This window comes from Coregonus lavaretus, assembly GCF_964263955.1.
Source record: "Coregonus lavaretus genome assembly, chromosome: 23".
Taxonomy (NCBI): Eukaryota; Metazoa; Chordata; class Actinopteri; order Salmoniformes; family Salmonidae; genus Coregonus; species Coregonus lavaretus.
In genome coordinates, this window is record NC_140010.1 from 6,831,825 (window position 1) to 6,852,642 (window position 20,818).

Sequence of the window (20,818 nt, forward strand, 5' to 3'; positions counted from 1 at the left end):
TGATGCATAGAGTTAGTAATGATTCATAGAGTTAGGGTTAGTAATGATGAATATCAGTTAGTAATGATTCATAGAGTTAGTGTTAGTAATGATGCATATCAGTTAGTAATGATGCATAGAGTTAGGGTTAGTAATGATGCATATAGTTAGTGTTAGTAATGATGCATAGAGTTAGTAATGATGCATAGAGTTAGGGTTAGTAATGATGCATATCAGTTAGTAATGATGCATAGAGTTAGGGTTAGTAATGATGCATATCAGTTAGTAATGATGCATAGAGTTAGGGTTAGTAATGATGCATAGAGTTGGTAATGATTCATAGAGTTAGTAATGATTCATAGTTAGTGTTAGTAATGATGCATATAGTTAGTAATGATTCATAGAGTTAGTGTTAGTAATGATGCATATCAGTTAGTAATGATGCATAGAGTTAGGGTTAGTAATGATGCATATAGTTAGTGTTAGTAATGATGCATATCAGTTAGTAATGATGCATAGAGGTAGGGTTAGTAATGATGCATAGAGTTAGTAATGATGCATAGAGTTAGGGTTAGTAATGATGCATAGAGTTAGTAATGATGCATAGAGTTAGGGTTAGTAATGATGCATAGAGTTGGTAATGATTCATAGAGTTAGGGTTAGTAATGATGCATAGAGTTGGTAATGATTCATAGAGTTAGTGTTAGTAATAATGCATAGAGTTAGTAATGATTCATAGAGTTAGTGTTAGTAATGATGCATAGAGTTAGTAATGATTCATAGAGTTAGTAATGATTCATAGAGTTAGTGTTAGTAATGATGCATAGAGTTAGTAATGATTCATAGAGTTAGTGTTAGTAATGATGCATAGAGTTAGGGTTAGTAATGATGCATAGAGTTAGGGTTAGTAATGATGCATAGAGATAGGGTTAGTAATGATGCATAGAGTTGCTAATGATTCATATAGTTAGTGTTAGTAATGATGCAATTAGTTAGTAATGATTCATAGAGTTAGGGTTAGTAATGATGCATAGAGTTAGGGTTAGTAATGATGCAATTAGTTGGTAATGATTCATATAGTTAGTGTTAGTAATGATGCATTGAGTTAGGAATGATTCATAGAGTTAGTGTTATTAATGATGCATAGAGTTAGTAATGATTCATAGAGTTAGTAATGATGCATAGAGTTAGGGTTAGTAATGATGCATAGAGTTAGTGTTAGTAATGATGCATAGAGTTAGTAATGATGCATAGAGTTAGTGTTAGTAATGATGCATAGAGTTAGTAATGATGCATAGAGTTAGGGTTAGGAATGATGCATAGAGTTAGTGTTAGTAATGATGCATAGAGTTAGTAATGATTCATAGAGTTAGTAATGATGCATAGAGTTAGGGTTAGTAATGATGCATAGAGTTAGGGTTAGTAATGATGCATAGAGTTAGTAATGATGCATAGAGTTAGTGTTAGTAATGATGCATAGAGTTAGTAATGATTCATAGAGTTAGTAATGATGCATAGAGTTAGGGTTAGTAATGATGCATAGAGTTAGGGTTAGTAATGATGCAGAGAGTTGGAAATGATTCATAGAGTTAGTAATGATTCATAGAGTTAGGGTGGGGCGGCAGGTAGCTTAGTGGGTAAGAGCGTTGTGCCAGTAACCGAAAGGTCGCTGGTTCTAATCCCCGAGCCGACTAGGTGAAAAATCTGTCGATGTGCCCTTAAGCAAGGCACTTAACCCTAATTGCTCCTGTAAGTCGCTCTGGATAAGAGCGTCTGCTAAAATGACTAAAATGTAATGTAAAATGGTTAGTAATGATGCATAGAGTTAGTGTTAGTAATGATGCATAGAGTTGGTAATGATGCATAGAGTTAGTAATGATGCATAGAGTTAGGGTTAGTAATGATGCATAGAGTTAGTGTTAGTAATGATGCATAGAGTTAGTGTTAGTAATGATGCATAGAGTTAGTAATGATGCATATAGTTAGTGTTAGTAATGATGCATAGAGTTGGTAATGATTCATAGAGTTGGTAATGATGCATAGAGTTGGTAATGATGCATAGAGTTAGTAATGATGCATAGAGTTAGTGTCAGTAATGATGCATTGAGTTAGGAATGATTCATAGAGTTAGTGTTAGTAATGATGCATAGAGTTAGTAATGATTCATAGAGTTAGTAATGATGCATAGAGTTAGGGTTAGTAATGATGCATAGAGTTAGGGTTAGTAATGATGCATAGAGTTGGTAATGATTCATAGAGTTAGTAATGATTCATAGAGTTAGGGTTAGTAATGATGCATAGAGTTAGTGTTAGTAATGATGCATAGGGTTGGTAATGATGCATAGAGTTAGTAATGATGCATAGAGTTAGGGTTAGTAATGATGCATAGAGTTAGTGTTAGTAATGATGCATAGAGTTAGTGTTAGTAATGATGCATAGAGTTAGTGTTAGTAATGATGCATAGAGTTAGTGTTAGTAATGATGCATAGAGTTAGTGTTAGTAATGATGCATAGAGTTAGTGTTAGTAATGATGCATAGAGTTGGTAATGATGCATAGAGTTGGTAATGATGCATAGAGTTAGTAATGATGCATAGAGTTGGTAATGATGCATAGAGTTGGTAATGATGCATAGAGTTAGTAATGATGCATAGAGTTGGTAATGATGCATAGTGTTAGTAATGATTCATAGAGTTAGGGTTAGTAATGATGCATATCCTAAACGATATTATAACCGTGATCGATAAAAGACAGTACTACGCCGCCGTCTTCATCGACCTGGCCAAGGCTTTTCGACTCTGTCAACCACCGCATTCTTATTGGCAGACTAAATAGCCTTGGTTTCTCTAATGACTGCCTCGCCTGGTTCACTAACTACTTCTCAGATAGAGTTCAATGTGTCAAATCGGAGGGCCTGTTGTCTGGACCTCTGGCCGTCTCTATGGGCGTGCCACAGGGTTCAAATCTCGGGCCAACTCTATTCTCTGTGTATATCAATGATGTCGCTCTTGCTGCTGGTGACGCTCGGATCCACCTCTATGCGGACGACACCATTTTGTATACATCTGGCCCTTCATTGGACACTGTGTTAACAAACCTCCAAACGAGCTTCAATGCCATACAACACTCCTTCCGTAGCCTCCAACTGCTCTTAAACACTAGTAAAACTAAATGCATGCTCTTCAACCGAACACTGCTTGCACCCGCCCACCCAACTAGAATCACTACTCTCGGCGGGTCTGACCTAGAGTATGTGGACAACTACAAATACCTAGGTGTCTGGTTAGACTGTAAACTCTCCTTCCAGACTCACATTAAGAATCTCCAATCAAAAGTTAGATCTAGAATCGGCTTCCTATTTCGCAACAAAGCCTCCTTCACTCATGCTGCCAAACATGCCCTCGTAAAACTGACTATCCTACCGATCCTTGACTTCGGCGATGTCATTTACAAAATAGCCTCCAACACCCTACTCAGCAAATTGGATGTAGTCTATCACAGTGCCATCCGTTTTGTCACCAAAGCCCCATATACTACCCACCATTGTGACCTGTAAGCTCTTTTTGGCTGGCCCTCACTACATATTCGTCGCCAAACCCACTGGCTCCAGGTCATCTATAAATCACTGCTAGGCAAATCCCTGTCTTATCTTAGCTCACTGGTCACCATAGCAACACCCACCCGTAGTCTGCTCTCCTGCAGGTATATCTCACTGGTCATCCCCAAAGCCAACACCTCCTTTGGCCGCCATTCCTTCCAGTTCTCTGCTGCCAATGACTGGAACAAACTGCAAAAATCTCTGAAGCTGGAGACTCTTATCTCCCTCACTAACTTTAAGCGTCAGTTGTCAGAGCAGCTTACCGATCACTGCACCTGTACACAGCCTTTCTGAAATTAGCCCATCCAACTACCTCATCCCCATATTGTTATTTATTTTGCTCATCTGCACCCCAGTATCTCTATTTGCACATCATCTTTTGCACATCTATCATTCCAGTATTATACGAAATTGTAACTATTTTGCACTATGGCCTATTTATTACCTTACCTCCATAACTTACTACATTCGCACACACTGTATATATATTTTCTGTTGTATTTTTGACTTTATGTTTTGTTTACCCCATATGTAACTCTGTGTTGTTGTTTTTATCACACTGCTTTGCTTTATCTTGGCCAGGTCGCAGTTGTAAATGAGAACTTGTTCTCAACTGGCTTACCTGGTTAAATAAAGGTGAAATAAATAAAAAATATCAGTTAGTAATGATTCATAGAGTTAGGTTTAGTAATGATGCATAGAGTTGGTAATGATGCATAGAGTTAGTAATGATGCATAGAGTTAGGGTTAGTAATGATGCATATCAGTTAGTAATGATGCATAGAGTTAGTAATGATGCATAGAGTTAGGGTTAGTAATGATGCATAGAGTTAGGGTTAGTAATGATGCATATCAGTTAGTAATGATGCATATCAGTTAGGGTTAGTAATGATGCATAGAGTTAGGGTTAGTAATGATGCATAGAGTTAGGGTTAGTAATGATGCATAGAGTTAGTAATGATGCATAGGGTTAGTAATGATGCATATAGTTAGTAATGATGCATAGAGTTAGGGTTAGTAATTATGCATTGAGTTAGTAATGATGCATAGAGTTAGGGTTAGTAATGATGCATAGGGTTAGTAATGATTCATAGAGTTAGTTATGATGCATAGAGTTAGGGTTAGTAATGATGCATATCAGTTAGTAATGATGCATAGAGTTAGGGTTAGTAATGATGCATAGAGTTAGGGTTAGTAATGATGCATAGAGTTAGTAATGATGCATAGGGTTAGTAATGATGCATAGGGTTAGTAATGATGCATAGAGTTAGGGTTAGTAATGATGCATAGGGTTAGTAATGATGCATAGAGTTAGTAATGATGCATAGAGTTAGTAATGATGCATAGAGTTAGGGTTAGTAATGATGCATAGAGTTAGGGTTAGTAATGATGCATAGGGTTAGTAATGATGCATAGAGTTAGGGTTAGTAATGATGCATAGAGTTAGGGTTAGTAATGATGCATAGGGTTAGTAATGATGCATAGAGTTAGTAATGATGCATAGAGTTAGGGTTAGTAATGATGCATAGAGTTAGTAATGATGCATAGAGTTAGGGTTAGTAATGATGCATAGAGTTAGGGTTAGTAATGGTGCATAGGGTTAGTAATGATGCATAGAGTTAGTAATGATGCATAGAGTTAGTAATGATGCATAGAGTTAGGGTTAGTAATGATGCATAGAGTTAGGGTTAGTAATGATGCATAGAGTTAGTAATGATGCATAGAGTTAGTAATGATGCATAGAGTTAGGGTTAGTAATGATGCATAGAGTTAGTGTTAGTAATGATGCATAGAGTTAGTAATGATGCATAGTGTTAGTAATGATGCATAGTGTTAGTAATGATGCATAGAGTTAGTAATGATTTGGGTGTGGGTGTGTGTTTGTGTAAGAGGGGCCCATTTTGACACACTGACTGTTCCGCGAAGTCAAATAGGCGTGTGAGTCACTGTGTGTGTGTATGTGTGTGTGTGTGTGTGTGTGTTGCAATTCCAAAACAGACGGGACCCTCTAGCTAGTCAAGCTCTCCCCCTAAGACAGACAGACAGGCTGCTTAGAGAAGTGGCATGCTATTATCTCTGTGCCTATCTCTCCCTGTCTCTCTCTGTCTCTCCTGACCTCTCCCTGTCGCTCCCTGTCTCTCCCTGTCGCTCCCTGTCTCTCCCTGTCTCTCCCCATCTCTCCCCATCTCTCCCTGTCTCTCCCTGTCTCTCCCTGTCTCTCCCTGTCTCTCCCCATCTCTCCCCGTCTCTCCCTGTCTCTCCCTGTCTATCTCTGTCTCTCTCTGTCTCTCCTGACCTCTCCCTGTCTCTCCCTGTCTCTCCCTGTCGCTCCCTGTCGCTCCCTGTCTCTCCCCATCTCTCCCTGTCTCTCCCTGTCTCTCTCTGTCTCTCCCTGTCTCTCCCTGTCTCTCCCCATCTCTCCCTGTCTCTCCCTGTCTATCTATGTCTCTCTCTGTCTCTCCCTGTCTCTCCCTGTCTCTCCCCATCTCTCCCCATCTCTCCCTGTCTCTCCTGTCTATCTCTGTCTCTCTCTGTCTCTCCTGACCTCTCCCTGTCTCTCCCTGTCTCTCCCATCTCTCCCTGTCTCTCTGTCGATCTCTGTCTCTCCTGACCTCTCCCTGACCTCTCCCTGTCTCTCCCCATCTCTCCCCATCTCTCCCTGTCTCTCCCTGTCTATCTCTGTCTCTCCTGACCTCTCCCTGTCTCTCCCCATCTCTCCCTGTCTCTCTCTGTCTCTCCCTGTCTCTCCTGACCTCTCCCTGTCTCTCCCCATCTCTCCCCATCTCTCCCTGTCTCTCCCTGTCTCTCCCTGTCTCTCCCCATCTCTCCCCATCTCTCCCTGTCTCTCCCTGTCTATCTCTGTCTCTCTCTGTCTCTCCTGACCTCTCCCTGTCTCTCCCTGTCTCTCCCTGTCGCTCCCTGTCTCTCCCTGTCTCTCCCCATCTCTCCCAGTCTCTCCCTGTCTCTCTCTGTCTCTCCATGTCTCTCCCTGTCTCTCCCTGTCTCTCCCCATCTCTCCCTGTCTCTCCCTGTCTATCTATGTCTCTCTCTGTCTCTCCCTGTCTCTCCCTGTCTCTCCCCATCTCTCCCCATCTCTCCCTGTCTCTCCTGTCTATCTCTGTCTCTCTCTGTCTCTCCTGACCTCTCCCTGTCTCTCCCTGTCTCTCCCATCTCTCCCTGTCTCTCTCTGTCGATCTCTGTCTCTCCTGACCTCTCCCTGACCTCTCCCTGACCTCTCCCCATCTCTCCCCATCTCTCCCTGTCTCTCCCTGTCTATCTCTGTCTCTCTCTGTCTCTCCTGACCTCTCCCTGTCTCTCCCTGTCTCTCCCCATCTCTCCCTGTCTCTCTCTGTCTCTCCCTGTCTCTCCTGACCTCTCCCTGTCTCTCCCTGTCTCTCCCCATCTTTCCCTGTCTCTCTCTGTCGCTCTCTGTCTCTCCCTGTCTCTCCTGACCTCTCCCTGACCTCTCCCCATCTCTCCCTGTCTCTCCCTGTCTATCTCTGTCTCTCTCTGTCTCTCCTGACCTCTCCCTGTCTCTCCCTATCTCTCCCCATCTCTCCCTGTCTCTCTCTGTCTCTCCTGACCTCTCCCTGTCTCTCCCTATCTCTCCCCATCTCTCCCTGTCTCTCTCTGTCGCTCTCTGTCTCTCCCTGTCTCTCCTGACCTCTCCCTGACCTCTCCCTGTCTCTCCCCATCTCTCCCTGTCTCTCTCTGTCGCTCTCTGTCTCTCCCTGTCTCTCCTGACCTCTCCCTGACCTCTCCCTGTCTCTCCCCATCTCTCCCTGTCTCTCCCTGTCTCTATCTGTCGCTCTCTGTCTCTCCTGACCTCACCCTGTCTCTCCCTGTCTCTCCCTGCCCCTCTTGTTCTGTTGTTTTGCCCTTTTCTATCAGAGGAAGACAAAACTGTCTGTAATGAACTGTTGATTCTTTATGTGCTACAAATAATACAGAATGTGTTCTGATTTACTGCGCATTCATACAGAATGTGTTCTGATTTACTGCACATTCATACAGAATGTTTGTCAGTCCACTGAGGTGTTTTCAGTGTGACAGGACATAGACTAGAGAGAAACAGATAGAAAGCCATGCAATGTAGCCATGTAATGTAACCATGTAATCTGGTTATAGACCCTTAGAATGCGTAACATGTAGTATAGGAACATTAGTCAGAACCAATTGGGATTTTGATCCTGCCCCTGACCGTTGGCGCACTGTGTCCTTTCCTTAGACTGCTTATGTGTGTACCAACCTCCTGTTTAGTGAGACAAACACAACCAATAGGGTGCACAGGGTCCCCTTTGGCCTGTCGTACACTTACACACACACACACACACACACACACACACACACACACACACACACACACACACACACACACACACACACACACACACACACACCATGCACCACTGGGTGTGTATAGACTGGTCACAGTGCTATACGCGTCTCAGGGAGGGTCAGAGAGTGATAGAACAGATCCTGAAGAGCAGCCAAAGGCCCTGGCATGGAGCCAACTCACTCCTGGCCAAACCTCCTCCAGAACCACTAACCAGACCGCCACAGTGTGGGTGGGTGTCCTAGACTCAAAACTCAATTCAATGTCCAAAAGCTCTTGACAATCCAAAGGGAAATATCCAAGCAACAATGTTTTGAAATCTGAAGTCCAGTCTTAGTTTGTTGGGAAATTGTGGTCAATGAAGACCCTCTTTTCCATAGAGACAGGGGCCCAGTCAAAAGAAGTGGGTGAAAAAGCTCTCAACAAATGAATGACTCTTGGATGGTCTCCAGAGCTAGTCTGTTTGTACCATTAAATCATGAAAGGAATAAAGCCATATTTGGGCTGTACTCTGTGTTGTGTGTGTGTGTGTATATATATTACACTCCAATATATATCAGTTGGTTATTTCATCAGTTTTCTCACTATACACTAGATGTTGAGGTATCGGAGCAATCTGAGGCTGCCAATAACACACACACACACACACACACACACACACACACACACACACAGACCAACACCAACACACACACACACACACACACACACACACACACACACACACACACACACACACACACACACTCAGTTACTTAGCAACAAAGGTAGCTTGGAGGCAGCTTTACTTGCTATCCCTGACCTCATCATTGATCTAGGGCGGCAGGTAGCTTAGTGGTTAAGAGCGTTGTGCCGGTAACCGAAAGGTCGCTGGTTCTAATCCCTGAGCCGACTAGGTGAAAAATCTGTCGATATTCCCTTGAGCAAGGCACTTAACCCTAATTGCTCCTGTAAGTTGCTCTGGATAAGAGTGTCTGCTAAATGACTTAAATGTAATCTACCAGCCACTATACAAGATGTTGCATCCTCTGTGACTTGTCTCAACAGAGACACCTTCTGGACAAATGCAGTTATTTGGGTGTATTACATTTCCTCTCCCCGTATCTAACTTGTGTGTGTGTGTTTTGTCCTGTTGCAGAGTAACTACCTGGTGTTTATGGTGTGTTTTGTCCTGTTGCAGAACAACTACCTGGTGTTTATGCTGTGTTTTGTCCTGTTGCAGAGTAACTACCTGGTGTTCATGGTGTGTTTTGTCCTGTTGCAGAGTAACTACCTGGTGTTTATGGTGTGTTTTGTCCTGTTGCAGAACAACTACCTGGTGTTTATGCTGTGTTTTGTCCTGTTGCAGAGTAACTACCTGGTGTTTATGGTGTGTTTTGTCCTGTTGCAGAACAACTACCTGGTGTTTATGCTGTGTTTTGTCCTGTTGCAGAGTAACTACCTGGTGTTTATGCTGTGTTTTGTCCTGTTGCAGAGTAACTATCAGGTGTTTATGCTGTGTTTTGTCCTGTTGCAGAGTAACTACCTGGTGTTTATGCTGTGTTTTGTCCTGTTGCAGAGTAACTACCTGGTGTTTATGCTGTGTTTTGTCCTGTTGCAGAACAACTACCTGGTGTTCATGGTGTGTTTTGTCCTGTTGCAGAACAACTACCTGGTGTTTATGCTGTGTTTTGTCCTGTTGCAGAACAACTACCTGGTGTTCATGGTGTGTTTTGTCCTGTTGCAGAACAACTACCTGGTGTTTATGCTGTGTTTTGTCCTGTTGCAGAACAACTACCTGGTGTTTATGCTGTGTTTTGTCCTGTTGCAGAGTAACTACCTGATGTTTATGCTGTGTTTTGTCCTGTTGCAGAGTAACTACCTGATGTTTATGCTGTGTTTTGTCCTGTTGCAGAGTAACTACCTGGTGTTTATGGCAGAGCTGTTCTGGTGGTTTGAAGTGGTGAAGCCTTCGTTTGTACAGCCCAGAGTCTTTGACCCACAAGGTAAGGATATTGGTGTGGGAAAGCCAAAAAGGATGATGATGATTGGGATTATGAAGATAATCAACTGCATTTGCATATCACATTATATCATATATCACATATCACACATATCAGTTTTCACCAGAACTCAGATCACGTCACAGACCTTTATTGACTTGAGAATCCTGAAGAATGATTGGTGTTTGTTTGTACCCAGCGTGGGATCCTGCCCATTCATCCAGGACTATGGGTGCTATGTGTAGCCCAGCCAAACAGGACTTTGGGGACAGACCTGACAGCCCAGAAGACAACAAGTATGATTTAATATTGAGTGGACAAATATAACGACCTGTAGTTATTAAATGTTCTCTTATTGAACAAGGTTATGAAAGGTCCAGCATAGTTCAACTCAGCAGTTACAGGAGTTATGCTCTTGAGCTTTATCAGAATACTCTCTCTCCCCCCCCCACTCTCAGGCTTCAACCAGACTCTGCTTCAGGTAAGAACACAGGAACTACCTACCCCTCTCCTCAGAATCACAAACAGTCCTTTGTCTTATCTGGCTGAAGAATCTGAACTACTACTGGTTCTCTGTGTGAGTGGAGCTAATCGATTTCCTTGTTCCTGGCAGGTGTGATAAAGAGGTCGGCGTCCATGTCCTATGTGGACGGCTGTGTGGGGACGTGGCCTAAGGACAGACGGCCTCGGGGCATTTCCTTTGAGATTCCTCTGGAAGGGGACCCTAGCGCCCCTCCCTGTCGGGGTCCTTCCCTCCGAGGCATGACCCGCTCTGCCAGCACAGAGGGCCTGGGGGAGTTCAAAGTTCACCACGCACCTCGGGGGGGCATGAGGCGCCAACTCCCCTTTCAGCCGGTCAGCGTTAACGGTCAGGGTTGCAGCGCCGGACACATACCTGAGGAGGACTACGACAGGGACTCACTAAACTACAACTCCCATAAAGCACTGGGGCGCGGGCAGACTCAGCCACACAGGAACCAGAGCAGGTACGTCTGATGGCTCTGTTGGTAGTACATGAGAGTTGTGGGTTTTAATGTCTGCAAGGTGGACATATATATTGAATGTAAATATGTTACATACATGTTAACTGTTAGATGCTATGGATACGTGTCTAATAAATTATCATACCCGTCTGTTAATCTAGATATTCCAATGGCGTTCTCCCAGAGAACGGCAATGGCGGCAGCAGCCCCGTCAGCCTGTCGACCCCGCCGAGCATCGAGGAGGCCCTGAAAATCATCCATGACACAGAGAGGCCCCACGGCAGCCTGGGGCCCGGGGCCAACGGCTTCTTCCTCCATGATGGAGCCGAACCTCCAGACCCAGGGGACGACCCTGACGACTACCCAGGATCGGCTAAGGCCCGGGCAGATGAGGCCGACCCCAACTCCGCCTCTACGGATGAGGTGGACACAGGGATCCACGTGAGGACGGAGGACATCCAGGAGAGTTTGGATGAGGACAACTCTTCTCTCAGGGACTACTCTGATATAGACCCTGACTATGAGGCTATGACCCGATCCTGTCCCCTACCAGAGGGGGATGGAGAGAGGGGGGTGAGGAACGGAGACAGGAATGGAGAAAGGGGAGAGAGGAGCAGCCCATGCCCCAGCCCGGTGCCCCCCGCCCCCCTGTCCCACGTGCCCAGCGGAGGTGTGGTTCGCATGACCAGCTTCGCCGAGCAGAAGTTTCGTAAGCTTGAGGGGCGGAGCAGTGGAGGGACCACCCCCGAGAGCTCCGAGCTCAATGTTCCAAACACGCCCCCTACACAAACTGCCACGCCTGAGGTCAGTAGAGAAACTCTCTCTCTCTCCATTGATCTATTACTCTGTTCACTCTCTTAACTCCCTTTTTCTACTCTGTGTTTCTCTCTCTTCTTCCCACTCTCTCAACTTCACTCTCTCTCTCCCCCTCACAGGGCTCAAGCCCAGCCCACCCGGCCCAGAGCCCGGCCACGCCCCCTACCAGAGACCACACCCACCTGCTGTCGTCAGAGATGGTGCACCTGAAGATGAAGCTGGAGGAGAAACGCAGAGCCATCGAGGCCCAGAAAAAGAAGGTATAGGCTAGTTCAGCTTCTGAGAGCTTCTTCTCTTTGGCTGCATCTGAAATGACATCCTATTCCCTATTTCCATAGGGCTCTGGTCAAAAGTAGTGCACTTTTTACTTGGGTGATTGAGTATCGTGTCAGACAAAGAACAAAACAACGGTCCTGAAGAGCTACTACGGGTTTTTAAAGGAACAGTCCAATCAAATGATTTGAGTTAGTTATCAAACCTAATCAAACATAAATCACTTCATTTGAACCATCATCTTGTTGGATAATTAAGCATACTAAGCCAGCATGTTCATTGGTTATAAAAAAATGTGTTGAAATAGTCAACAATTTTTGTCACTGTTTCAGGTGGAGGCAGCGTTCACCCGGCATCGTCAGAAGATGGGCCGGACAGCTTTCCTCAACGTGGTGAGACGGAAAGGGGTCACCCCTTCGCCCACCAGCCCCAGCCCCATCCCTGGGGGCCCAGACCTGGACAAACCCTCCCCGGACCCCCTCCTCACCCCGTCAGGCAGTCTGGGCCGGGCAGAGAGGTGCAAGCCCGACGGAGCAGCTCCCAAGTCCCCCTGCGAGGAGGGTGCAGGTGGGTCACCACTATAGCTTCCTGTCAAAATAAAGGTTCAATAAAAACGAGCCTGGTCCCAGCTCTGTTTGTGCTGTTGCCCATTTTGGCTCGACAATGACCATTGACCATTATCACAAAATGATAGAGGGCCAGGCTAGAGAGCAGTCAAACTACAGGATATGTACTGTTTTACCTTACCTTATAAAGTACACGTGTCCGCTGTGTCTTGCTCCAGGGTTAGGGGGTGGAGAGGTGGACCTGGCTGAGTACACTAGCTCCATCGAGAGGCTGAACACGTCCCTGGGGTTCCTGCAGACGGAGATGCAGCGGCTGGCCCAGCAGCAGGACAGGATCATGGCTATGAGGGAACAGCAACAAGCCTGGGTCATACCTCCTCCAGCGCCCTCACCACACAGGTAACACTGACATGCACACACACACGCACACACGCACACACACACACACGCACGCACGCACACACACACGCACACACATACACACACACACACACACGCACACACACACACACACGCACACACATACACACACACACACCCACACACACACGCGCACACACATACACACACACACACACGCACACACATACGCACACACATACGCACGCACACACACACGCACACACACACGCACACACATACGCACACACATACGCACACACATACACACGCACGCACACACACGCACACACACACGCACACACATACGCACACACACACACACACACACACACACATACGCACACACATACACATACACACGCACACGCACGCACGCACGCACACACACACGCACGCACACACACACGCACACACATACGCACACACATACACACACACACACACATACACACGCACACACACACGCACACACATACACACACACACATACACGCACACACACACGCACACACATACGCACACACATACACACACACACACATATACCTACACACACACACACACACACACACACACACAGGTATGATAATCAATACACATAAATGGTACATAAGAATGGCATGATATTTAGACGAAAACCATGTGTCATCATACTGTTATCCCTAATTAATTGTGATAACAGATCAATTATCGCAATACTAATATTGCTTGGTTAGTTATCATTGTAAAAATTGAATTCCAAATTTCAACTCTCAACAGGCAGCTCCGGGATCTCCGGAGCAACAGTGTAACCGGCCGGGGGTCCGTGGGGTCTCTGTCCCCCATCCTGTCCTCTGCCGGTGGTTCCCCCCGCGCCCCCCACCGTTCCCCTAGTGGCCTCAAGCGCCGACCAGCCTCCTTCCACGCCAGCACCCCTCACACCTCCCGTACCCCACGCCCCAGCGAGCTCAAGGTAACCCCCTTAAGACGGATGCTCAACACCCCCACGTCCGTGGACAGTCTGCCCAGGCTACGACGCTTCTCCCCCAGCCAGACCCAGGTCACATCCTTTGCCTACCTGGGACACGATGAGGGTCCTGGGGCCACAGAAGGGGGCAAGGAGAGAGGGACCACAGGCGGAGCAGAGGAGCCCCAGAACCAAAATAAGCAACCTGAGACAGAGACAGAGGTAGCGGCTGCGGGGATAAGGAGTGCAGGCGCTCATCCCTCCTCGCCCACTAAAGAGCCAGCCAAAGAGAGAGAGGAGGAGAGGAAGGAGGAGAGGAGAAATGGAAGAAGGACGGAGAAGTTGGCAGAGGTGCTTTTCCAGCCCAGTAGAGACCTGGTAGAAGTACCAATGTCCACGCTGAAGCCTCTGGGAGGACAGGGTCTGGAGACGAGTGGAGAGCTGTGCGGAGAGGACCAGAAAATGTGCTGTGGGTTCTTCTACAAGGTAGGAATTTCAGAATTGTGAGATGAATGTACAAGTACTGTGTTTAGCATGTCACGACTCAAAAATGTTGAATGTGTTGATTGATCCATTTTTGTTATAATCATAAAATATGAAAGTTACGTATACAGTGTATGTACTGTAAAATCAACAGGACAGTATAATGTTCATACAGAACTATGTGTCTGCCACATGAACTATGGGATGACTCATGAACCATTACTTATTCTGGGTCAGGGACAGTAATTGTGTGTACAGTCTCTAGGTCAAAGGATGAAACTGCTCACCTAGTAATGCTAGAGCAGTAGACTGCTGAGCTATGCTAGGAGAATGGAGCCAACAGAGCTGCCACTGCAGATGGGATAGCTAACAGATGGGATAGCTAACAGATGGGATAGCTAACAGATGGGATAGCTAACAGATGGGATAGCTAACGGATGGGATAGCTAACAGATGGGATAGCTAACAGATGGGATAGCTAACGGATGGGATAGCTAACAGATGGGATAGCTAACAGATGGGATAGCTAACAGATGGGATAGCTAACAGATGGGATAGCTAACATATGGGATAGCTAACAGATGGGATAGCTAACAGATGGGATAGCTAACAGATGGGATAGCTAACAGATGGGATAGCTAACAGATGGGATAGCTAACAGATGGGATAGCTAACGGATGGGATAGCTAACAGATGGGATAGCTAACAGATGGGATAGCTAACGGATGGGATAGCTAACAGATGGGATAGCTAACAGATGGGATAGCTAACAGATGGGATAGCTAACAGATGGGATAGCTAACAGATGGGATAGCTAACATATGGGATAGCTAACAGATGGGATAGCTAACAGATGGGATAGCTAACAGCTACCCAGTATATTTGCTGGAAGCTACTATCAACTTTCAACAGACACAACTCAATCAAGCCTCCACTGTACAACATACTCTTTAACTGGTTAAAATTGGTCATATACATCTGCCATGATGGAATGTATGCCTGAATTCCCCCTGACATACAGTGAGGGAAAAAAGTATTTGATCCCCTGCTGATTTTGTACGTTTGCCCACTGACAAAGAAATGATCAGTCTATAATTTTAATGGTAGGTTTATTTGAACAGTGAGAGACAGAATAACAACAGCAAAATCCAGAAAAATGCATGTAAAAAAATTGATTCATTGATTTGCATTTTAATGAGGGAAATAAGTATTTGACCCCCTCTATATCAGAAAGATTTCTGGCTCTCAGGTGTCTTTTATATAGGTAACGAGCTGAGATTAGGAGCACACTCTTAAAGGGAGTGCTCCTAATCTCAGTTTGTTACCTGTATAAAAGACACCTGTCCACAGAAGCAATCAATCAATCACATTCCAAACTCTCCACCATGGCCAAGACCAAAGAGCTCTCCAAGGATGTCAGGGACAATATTGTAGACCTACACAAGGCTGGAATGGGCTACAAGACCATCGCCAAGCAGCTTAGGGAGAAGGTGACAACAGTTGGTGCGATTATTCGCAAATGGAAGAAACACAAAATAACTGTCAATCTCCCTTGGCCTGGGTCACCAAGCAAAATCTCACCTCGTGGAGTTGCAATGATCATGAGAACGGTGAGGAATCAGCCCAGAACTACACAGGAGGATCGTGTCAATGATCTCAAGGCAGCTGGGACCATAGTCACCAAGAAAACAATTGGTAACACACTACGCCGTGAAGGACTAAAATCCTGTAGCACCCGCAAGGTCCCCCTGCTCAAGAAAGCACATATACAGGCCCGTCTGAAGTTTGCCAATGAACATCTGAATGATTCAGAGGAGAACTGGGTGAAAGTGTTGTGGTCAGATGAGACCAAAATCGAGCACTTTGGCATCAACTCAACTCGCCGTGTTCGGAGGAGGAGGAATGCTGCCTATGACCCCAAGAACACCATCCCCACCATCAAACATGGAGGTGGAAACATTATGCTTTGGGGGTGTTTTTCTGCTAAGGGGACAGGACAACTTCACCGCATCAAAGGGACGATGGACGGGGCAATGTACCATCAAATCTTGGGTGACAACCTCCTTCTCTCAGCCAGGGCATTGAAAATGGGTCGTGGATGGGTATTGCAGCATGACAATGACCCAAAACACACGGCCAAGGCAACAAAGGAGTGGCTGAAGAAGAAGCACATTAAGGTCCTGGAGTGGCCTAGCCAGTCTCCAGACCTTAATCCCATAGAAAATCTGTGGAGGGAGCTGAAGGTTCGAGTTGCCAAACGTCAGGCTCGAAACCTTAATGACTTGGAGAAGATCTGCAAAGAGGAGTGGGACAAAATCCCTCCTGAGATGTGTGCAAACCTGGTGGCCAACTACAAGAAACGTCTGACCTCTGTGATTGCCAACAAGGGTTTTGCCACCAAGTACTAAGTCATGTTTTGCAGAGGGGTCAAATACTTATTTCCCTCATTAAAATGCAAATCAATTTATAACATTTTTGACATGTGTTTTTCTGGATTTTTGTTGTTGTTATTCTGTCTCTCACTGTTCAAATAAACCTACCATTAAAATTATAGACTGATCATGTCTTTGTCAGTGGGCAAACGTACAAAATCAGCAGGGGATCAAATACTTTTTTCCCTCACTGTACATTTGACCGATCTTGATGAGCGATCTTTGAAGTGAGAGGATGTGACAATGCTGTCTGATCTCATTTAGTCTCTGGAGCTTCAAAAAAACGAAGTTCTGTAAACTAGCCTTCATGTTGGCACCAATCGTTCCATGACAAGAAGATTACAATTTCCACTCTTAAGTAGAACTTTGGTGTCAACATGGCAGCCATTTAAATTCTGAAATGCAAAAACAGTTTACCAACCTATTTCTGACTCTGTCTCCACCCCGTACCCCTCCAGGACGATGGGAAGGGAGAGGAGGACATGGCGGTGAAGAGGGCTGCTCTGCTGGAGAAGAGACAGAGGAGAGAGAAGGAGACGCAGGAGAAGAAACAGCAGCTGGAGCTGGAGCTGGAGCAGAGGAAGGAGGAAGCACGGTCAGTCTGCACCTTCAGGGCCTTTCCCACTCTTATGCCCGGTCTGAAAACTACCCTTAGGGGGTCTGTAGACTACCTGTATGGGGTCTGAAAACTACCTTTAGGGAGTCTGAATGCTACCCTTAGGGAGTCTGAAGACTACCTTTAGGGGGTCTGAATGCTACCCTTAGGGAGTCTGAAAACTACCTTTAGGGGGTCTGAAAACTACCTTTAGGGGGTCTGAAAACTACTATTAGGGAGTCTGAAAACTACCTTTAGGGGGTCTGAAAACTACTATTAGGGAGTCTGAAGACTACCTTTAGGGAGTCTGAAAACTACTATTAGGGAGTCTGAAAACTACCTTTAGGAGGTCTGTAAATTTACCTTTAGGGAGTCTGAAAAGTACCGTTCGGGGTTGGTTTCAGACCCAAGCTACTTCTCTTTTATTCAGAGAGTGGTGAATCCTAACATCCAATTGGAATGTAGTCATGCAATGATGTCAATGGGTGACTAAGTGAAAATCCACCCCTTAGTAACTTCCCTCTTATTTGGTAATCCCACAGATGTATTGAAGCCTGTCATCTCTCCTGTCCCTCTTCCCTAGGCTGAAAGCAGAGGAGGAGCAGCAGAAGAGAGAGGATGAAAAGCAGAGGAAAGATTACATAAAGAATGAGTACATGAGGAGGAAGCATTTGAAGCAGGTGGAGGATATGGATGTCAGGCCCCGCCATGGAAGTCTTAAAAAGAAGCCACGCCCCAAATCCATCCACAGGGATGTCATGGAGTCACCCAAGCCCCCCGTCAGAGGCACAGGTAACACACACACTACAGTATGCACACAGATTCACACACACACACACACGTGTTTGTTTTACTATCCTTGTGGGGAACCAAAAATGTATTCCATTTCAAAATCCTATTTTCCCTAACCCCTTAACCTAAACTTAACGCTAAAACTAACCCTAACCCTAATTGTAACCTTAAATCTAACCCCTAGTCCTTAAATAGCATTTTTTCTTGTGGGGACCGACAAATTAAAATATTTGTTAAAATATTTTTTATATGTTTTATTTTTTTATTGTTACATTCACCGGATAGGTGCAGTGAAATGTGTTGTTTTACAGGGTCAGCCATAGTAGTACGGCACCTCTGGGGCAAATTAGGCTTAAGTGCCTTGCTCAAGGGCACAGACATATTTTCACATTGTAGGCTCGGGTATCTCCACAAGGATAGTAAAACCATACCACACACACACACACTATAGATAGATACACACGCACACACACTCTATGCACATGCTCACTTTACACATAGATGTGTATTTAGTACACACACATATTCACACGCACACACACTCAAACATGTCTTCTGTGTTTACCTCGTCCAGGTACTCGACCGCGTGGGTTCTCAATCTCCAGTATGTCCCTGGCCTCCCTCAACCTGGCCGACAATGACAGCAACTCGGGAGATAAGAGGACCCCCAGGTGAGGCCAGCTATTGCCTGATTAAAATGACCATACAGTTATGTTGTTCCTGGTTTAGCCAACTATTTTGGCATGACAATGTCAAAGGAGTTGACTTGAGCACAAACAGACTGGCACCCAGGCTGGCTACGATACAACCAAGGCCTTAAAGAGCATCAAAAGCATGAATACGCCTTCAAGAGGACATTAATGTGTCTTATGACTTGTCTATGTAAAGCAATCAGAACTGTTTTCACTCTGGATCTTAACCTCTGCATCTTAATCTTCCTCTCTCTCTCCTCCTCGCTCTATTCCTGTCTCTCTCTCCTCCTCGCTCTATTCCTCTCTCTCTCCTCCTCGCTCTATTCCTGTCTCTCTCTCCTCCTCGCTCTATTCCTGTCTCTCTCTCCTCGTCGCTCTATTCCTGTTTCACTTCTCCTCGTTCTATTCCTCTCTCTCTCCTCCTCGCTCTATTCCTGTCTCTCTCTTCCTCGCTCTATTCCTGTCTCTCTCCTCCTCGCTCTATTCCTGTCTCTCTCTCCTCCTCGCTCTATTCCTCTCTCTCCTCCTCGCTCTATTCCTCTCTCTCTCCTCCTCGCTCTATTCCTGTCTCTCTCCTCATCGCTCTATTCCTGTCTCTCCTCCTCACTCTATTCCTCTCTCTCTCCTCCTCGCTCTATTCATGTCTCTCTCTCCTCCTCGCTCTATTCCTGTCTCTCTCCTCCTCGCTCTATTCCTGTCTCTCCTTCCTCCTCGCTCTATTCCTGTCTCTCTCCTCCTCGCTCTATTCCTGTCTCTCTCCTCCTCGCTCTATTCCTGTCACTCTCCTCTTCGCTCTATTCCTGTCTCTCTCCTCCTCGCTCTATTCCTGTCTCTCTCTCCTCCTCGCTCTTCCTGTTTCACTTCTCCTCGCTCATTCCTCTCTCTCTCCTCCTCGCTCTATTCCTGTCTCTCTCCTCTTCTCTCTATTCCTGTCTCTCTCCTCCTCGCTCTATTCCTGTCTCCTCTCCTCGCTCTATTCCTGTCTCTTCTTCCTCGCTCTATTCCTGTCTCTCCTCCTCCCTCTATTCCTGTCTCTCTCCTCCTCGCTCTATTCCTGTCTCTCTCTCTCCTCCTCGCTCTATTCCTGTCTCTCTTCTCCTCGCTCTATTCCTGTCTCTCTCTCCTCCTCGCTCTATTCCTGTCTCTCTCTCCTCCTCGCTCTATTCCTGTCTCTCTCTCCTCCTCGCTCTATTCCTGTCTCTCTCTCCTCCTTGCTCTATTCCTGTTTCACTTCTCCTCGCTCTATTCCTCTCTCTCTCCTCCTCGCTCTATTCCTGTCTCTCTCTCCTCCTTGCTCTATTCCTTTCTCTCTCTCCTCGTCGCTCTATTCCTGTTTCACTTCTCCTCGCTCTATTCCTCTCTCTCTCCTCCTCGCTCTATTCCTGTCTCTCTCCTCCTCGCTCTATTCCTGTCTCTCTCCTCCTCGCTCTATTCCTGTCTCTCTCCTCCTCGCTCTATTCCTCTCTCTCTCCTCCTCGCTCTATTCCTCTCTCTCTCCTCCTCGCTCTATTCCTGTCTCTCTCTCCTCATCGCTCTATTCCTGTCTCTCTCCTCCTCACTCTATTCCTCTCTCTCTCTCATCACTCTATTCCTGTCTCTCTCTCCTCCTCGCTCTATTCCTGTCTCTCCTTCCTCCTCGCTCTATTCCTGTCTCTCTCCTCCTCGCTCTATTCCTGTCTCTCTCTCCTCCTCGCTCTATTCCTGTCACTCTCTTCTTCGCTCTATTCCTGTCTCTCTCCTCCTCGCTCTATTCCTGTCTCTCTCTCCTCCTCGCTCTATTCCTGTTTCACTTCTCCTCGCTCATTCCTCTCTCTCTCCTCCTCGCTCTATTCCTGTCTCTCTCCTCCTCGCTCTATTCCTGTCTCTCTCCTCCTCGCTCTATTCCTGTCTCTCTCCTCCTCGCTCTATTCCTGTCTCTCTCCTCCTCGCTCTATTCCTGTCTCT

At 45.8% G+C, this 20,818-nt stretch overlaps 1 protein-coding gene across 1 annotated transcript in view; it reads left to right on the top strand.

The window, feature by feature from the left end:
• Positions 1-20,818, top strand: part of LOC311150779 (calmodulin-regulated spectrin-associated protein 2-like) — a gene marked incomplete at its 5' end in the record, with an annotated part of 87,568 nt that overhangs the window by 59,122 nt on the left and 7,628 nt on the right. Inside the window, 12 exons of the mRNA XM_084188308.1 lie at positions 9,807-9,897; positions 10,094-10,190; positions 10,353-10,375; positions 10,508-10,880; positions 11,039-11,681; positions 11,813-11,953; positions 12,299-12,533; positions 12,751-12,931; positions 13,694-14,366; positions 17,254-17,390; positions 17,974-18,182; positions 18,757-18,853. Of these exons, the coding sequence (XP_084044434.1) occupies positions 9,807-9,897; positions 10,094-10,190; positions 10,353-10,375; positions 10,508-10,880; positions 11,039-11,681; positions 11,813-11,953; positions 12,299-12,533; positions 12,751-12,931; positions 13,694-14,366; positions 17,254-17,390; positions 17,974-18,182; positions 18,757-18,853 (2,900 nt within the window). The remainder of the gene's footprint in view (positions 1-9,806; positions 9,898-10,093; positions 10,191-10,352; positions 10,376-10,507; positions 10,881-11,038; positions 11,682-11,812; positions 11,954-12,298; positions 12,534-12,750; positions 12,932-13,693; positions 14,367-17,253; positions 17,391-17,973; positions 18,183-18,756; positions 18,854-20,818) is intronic.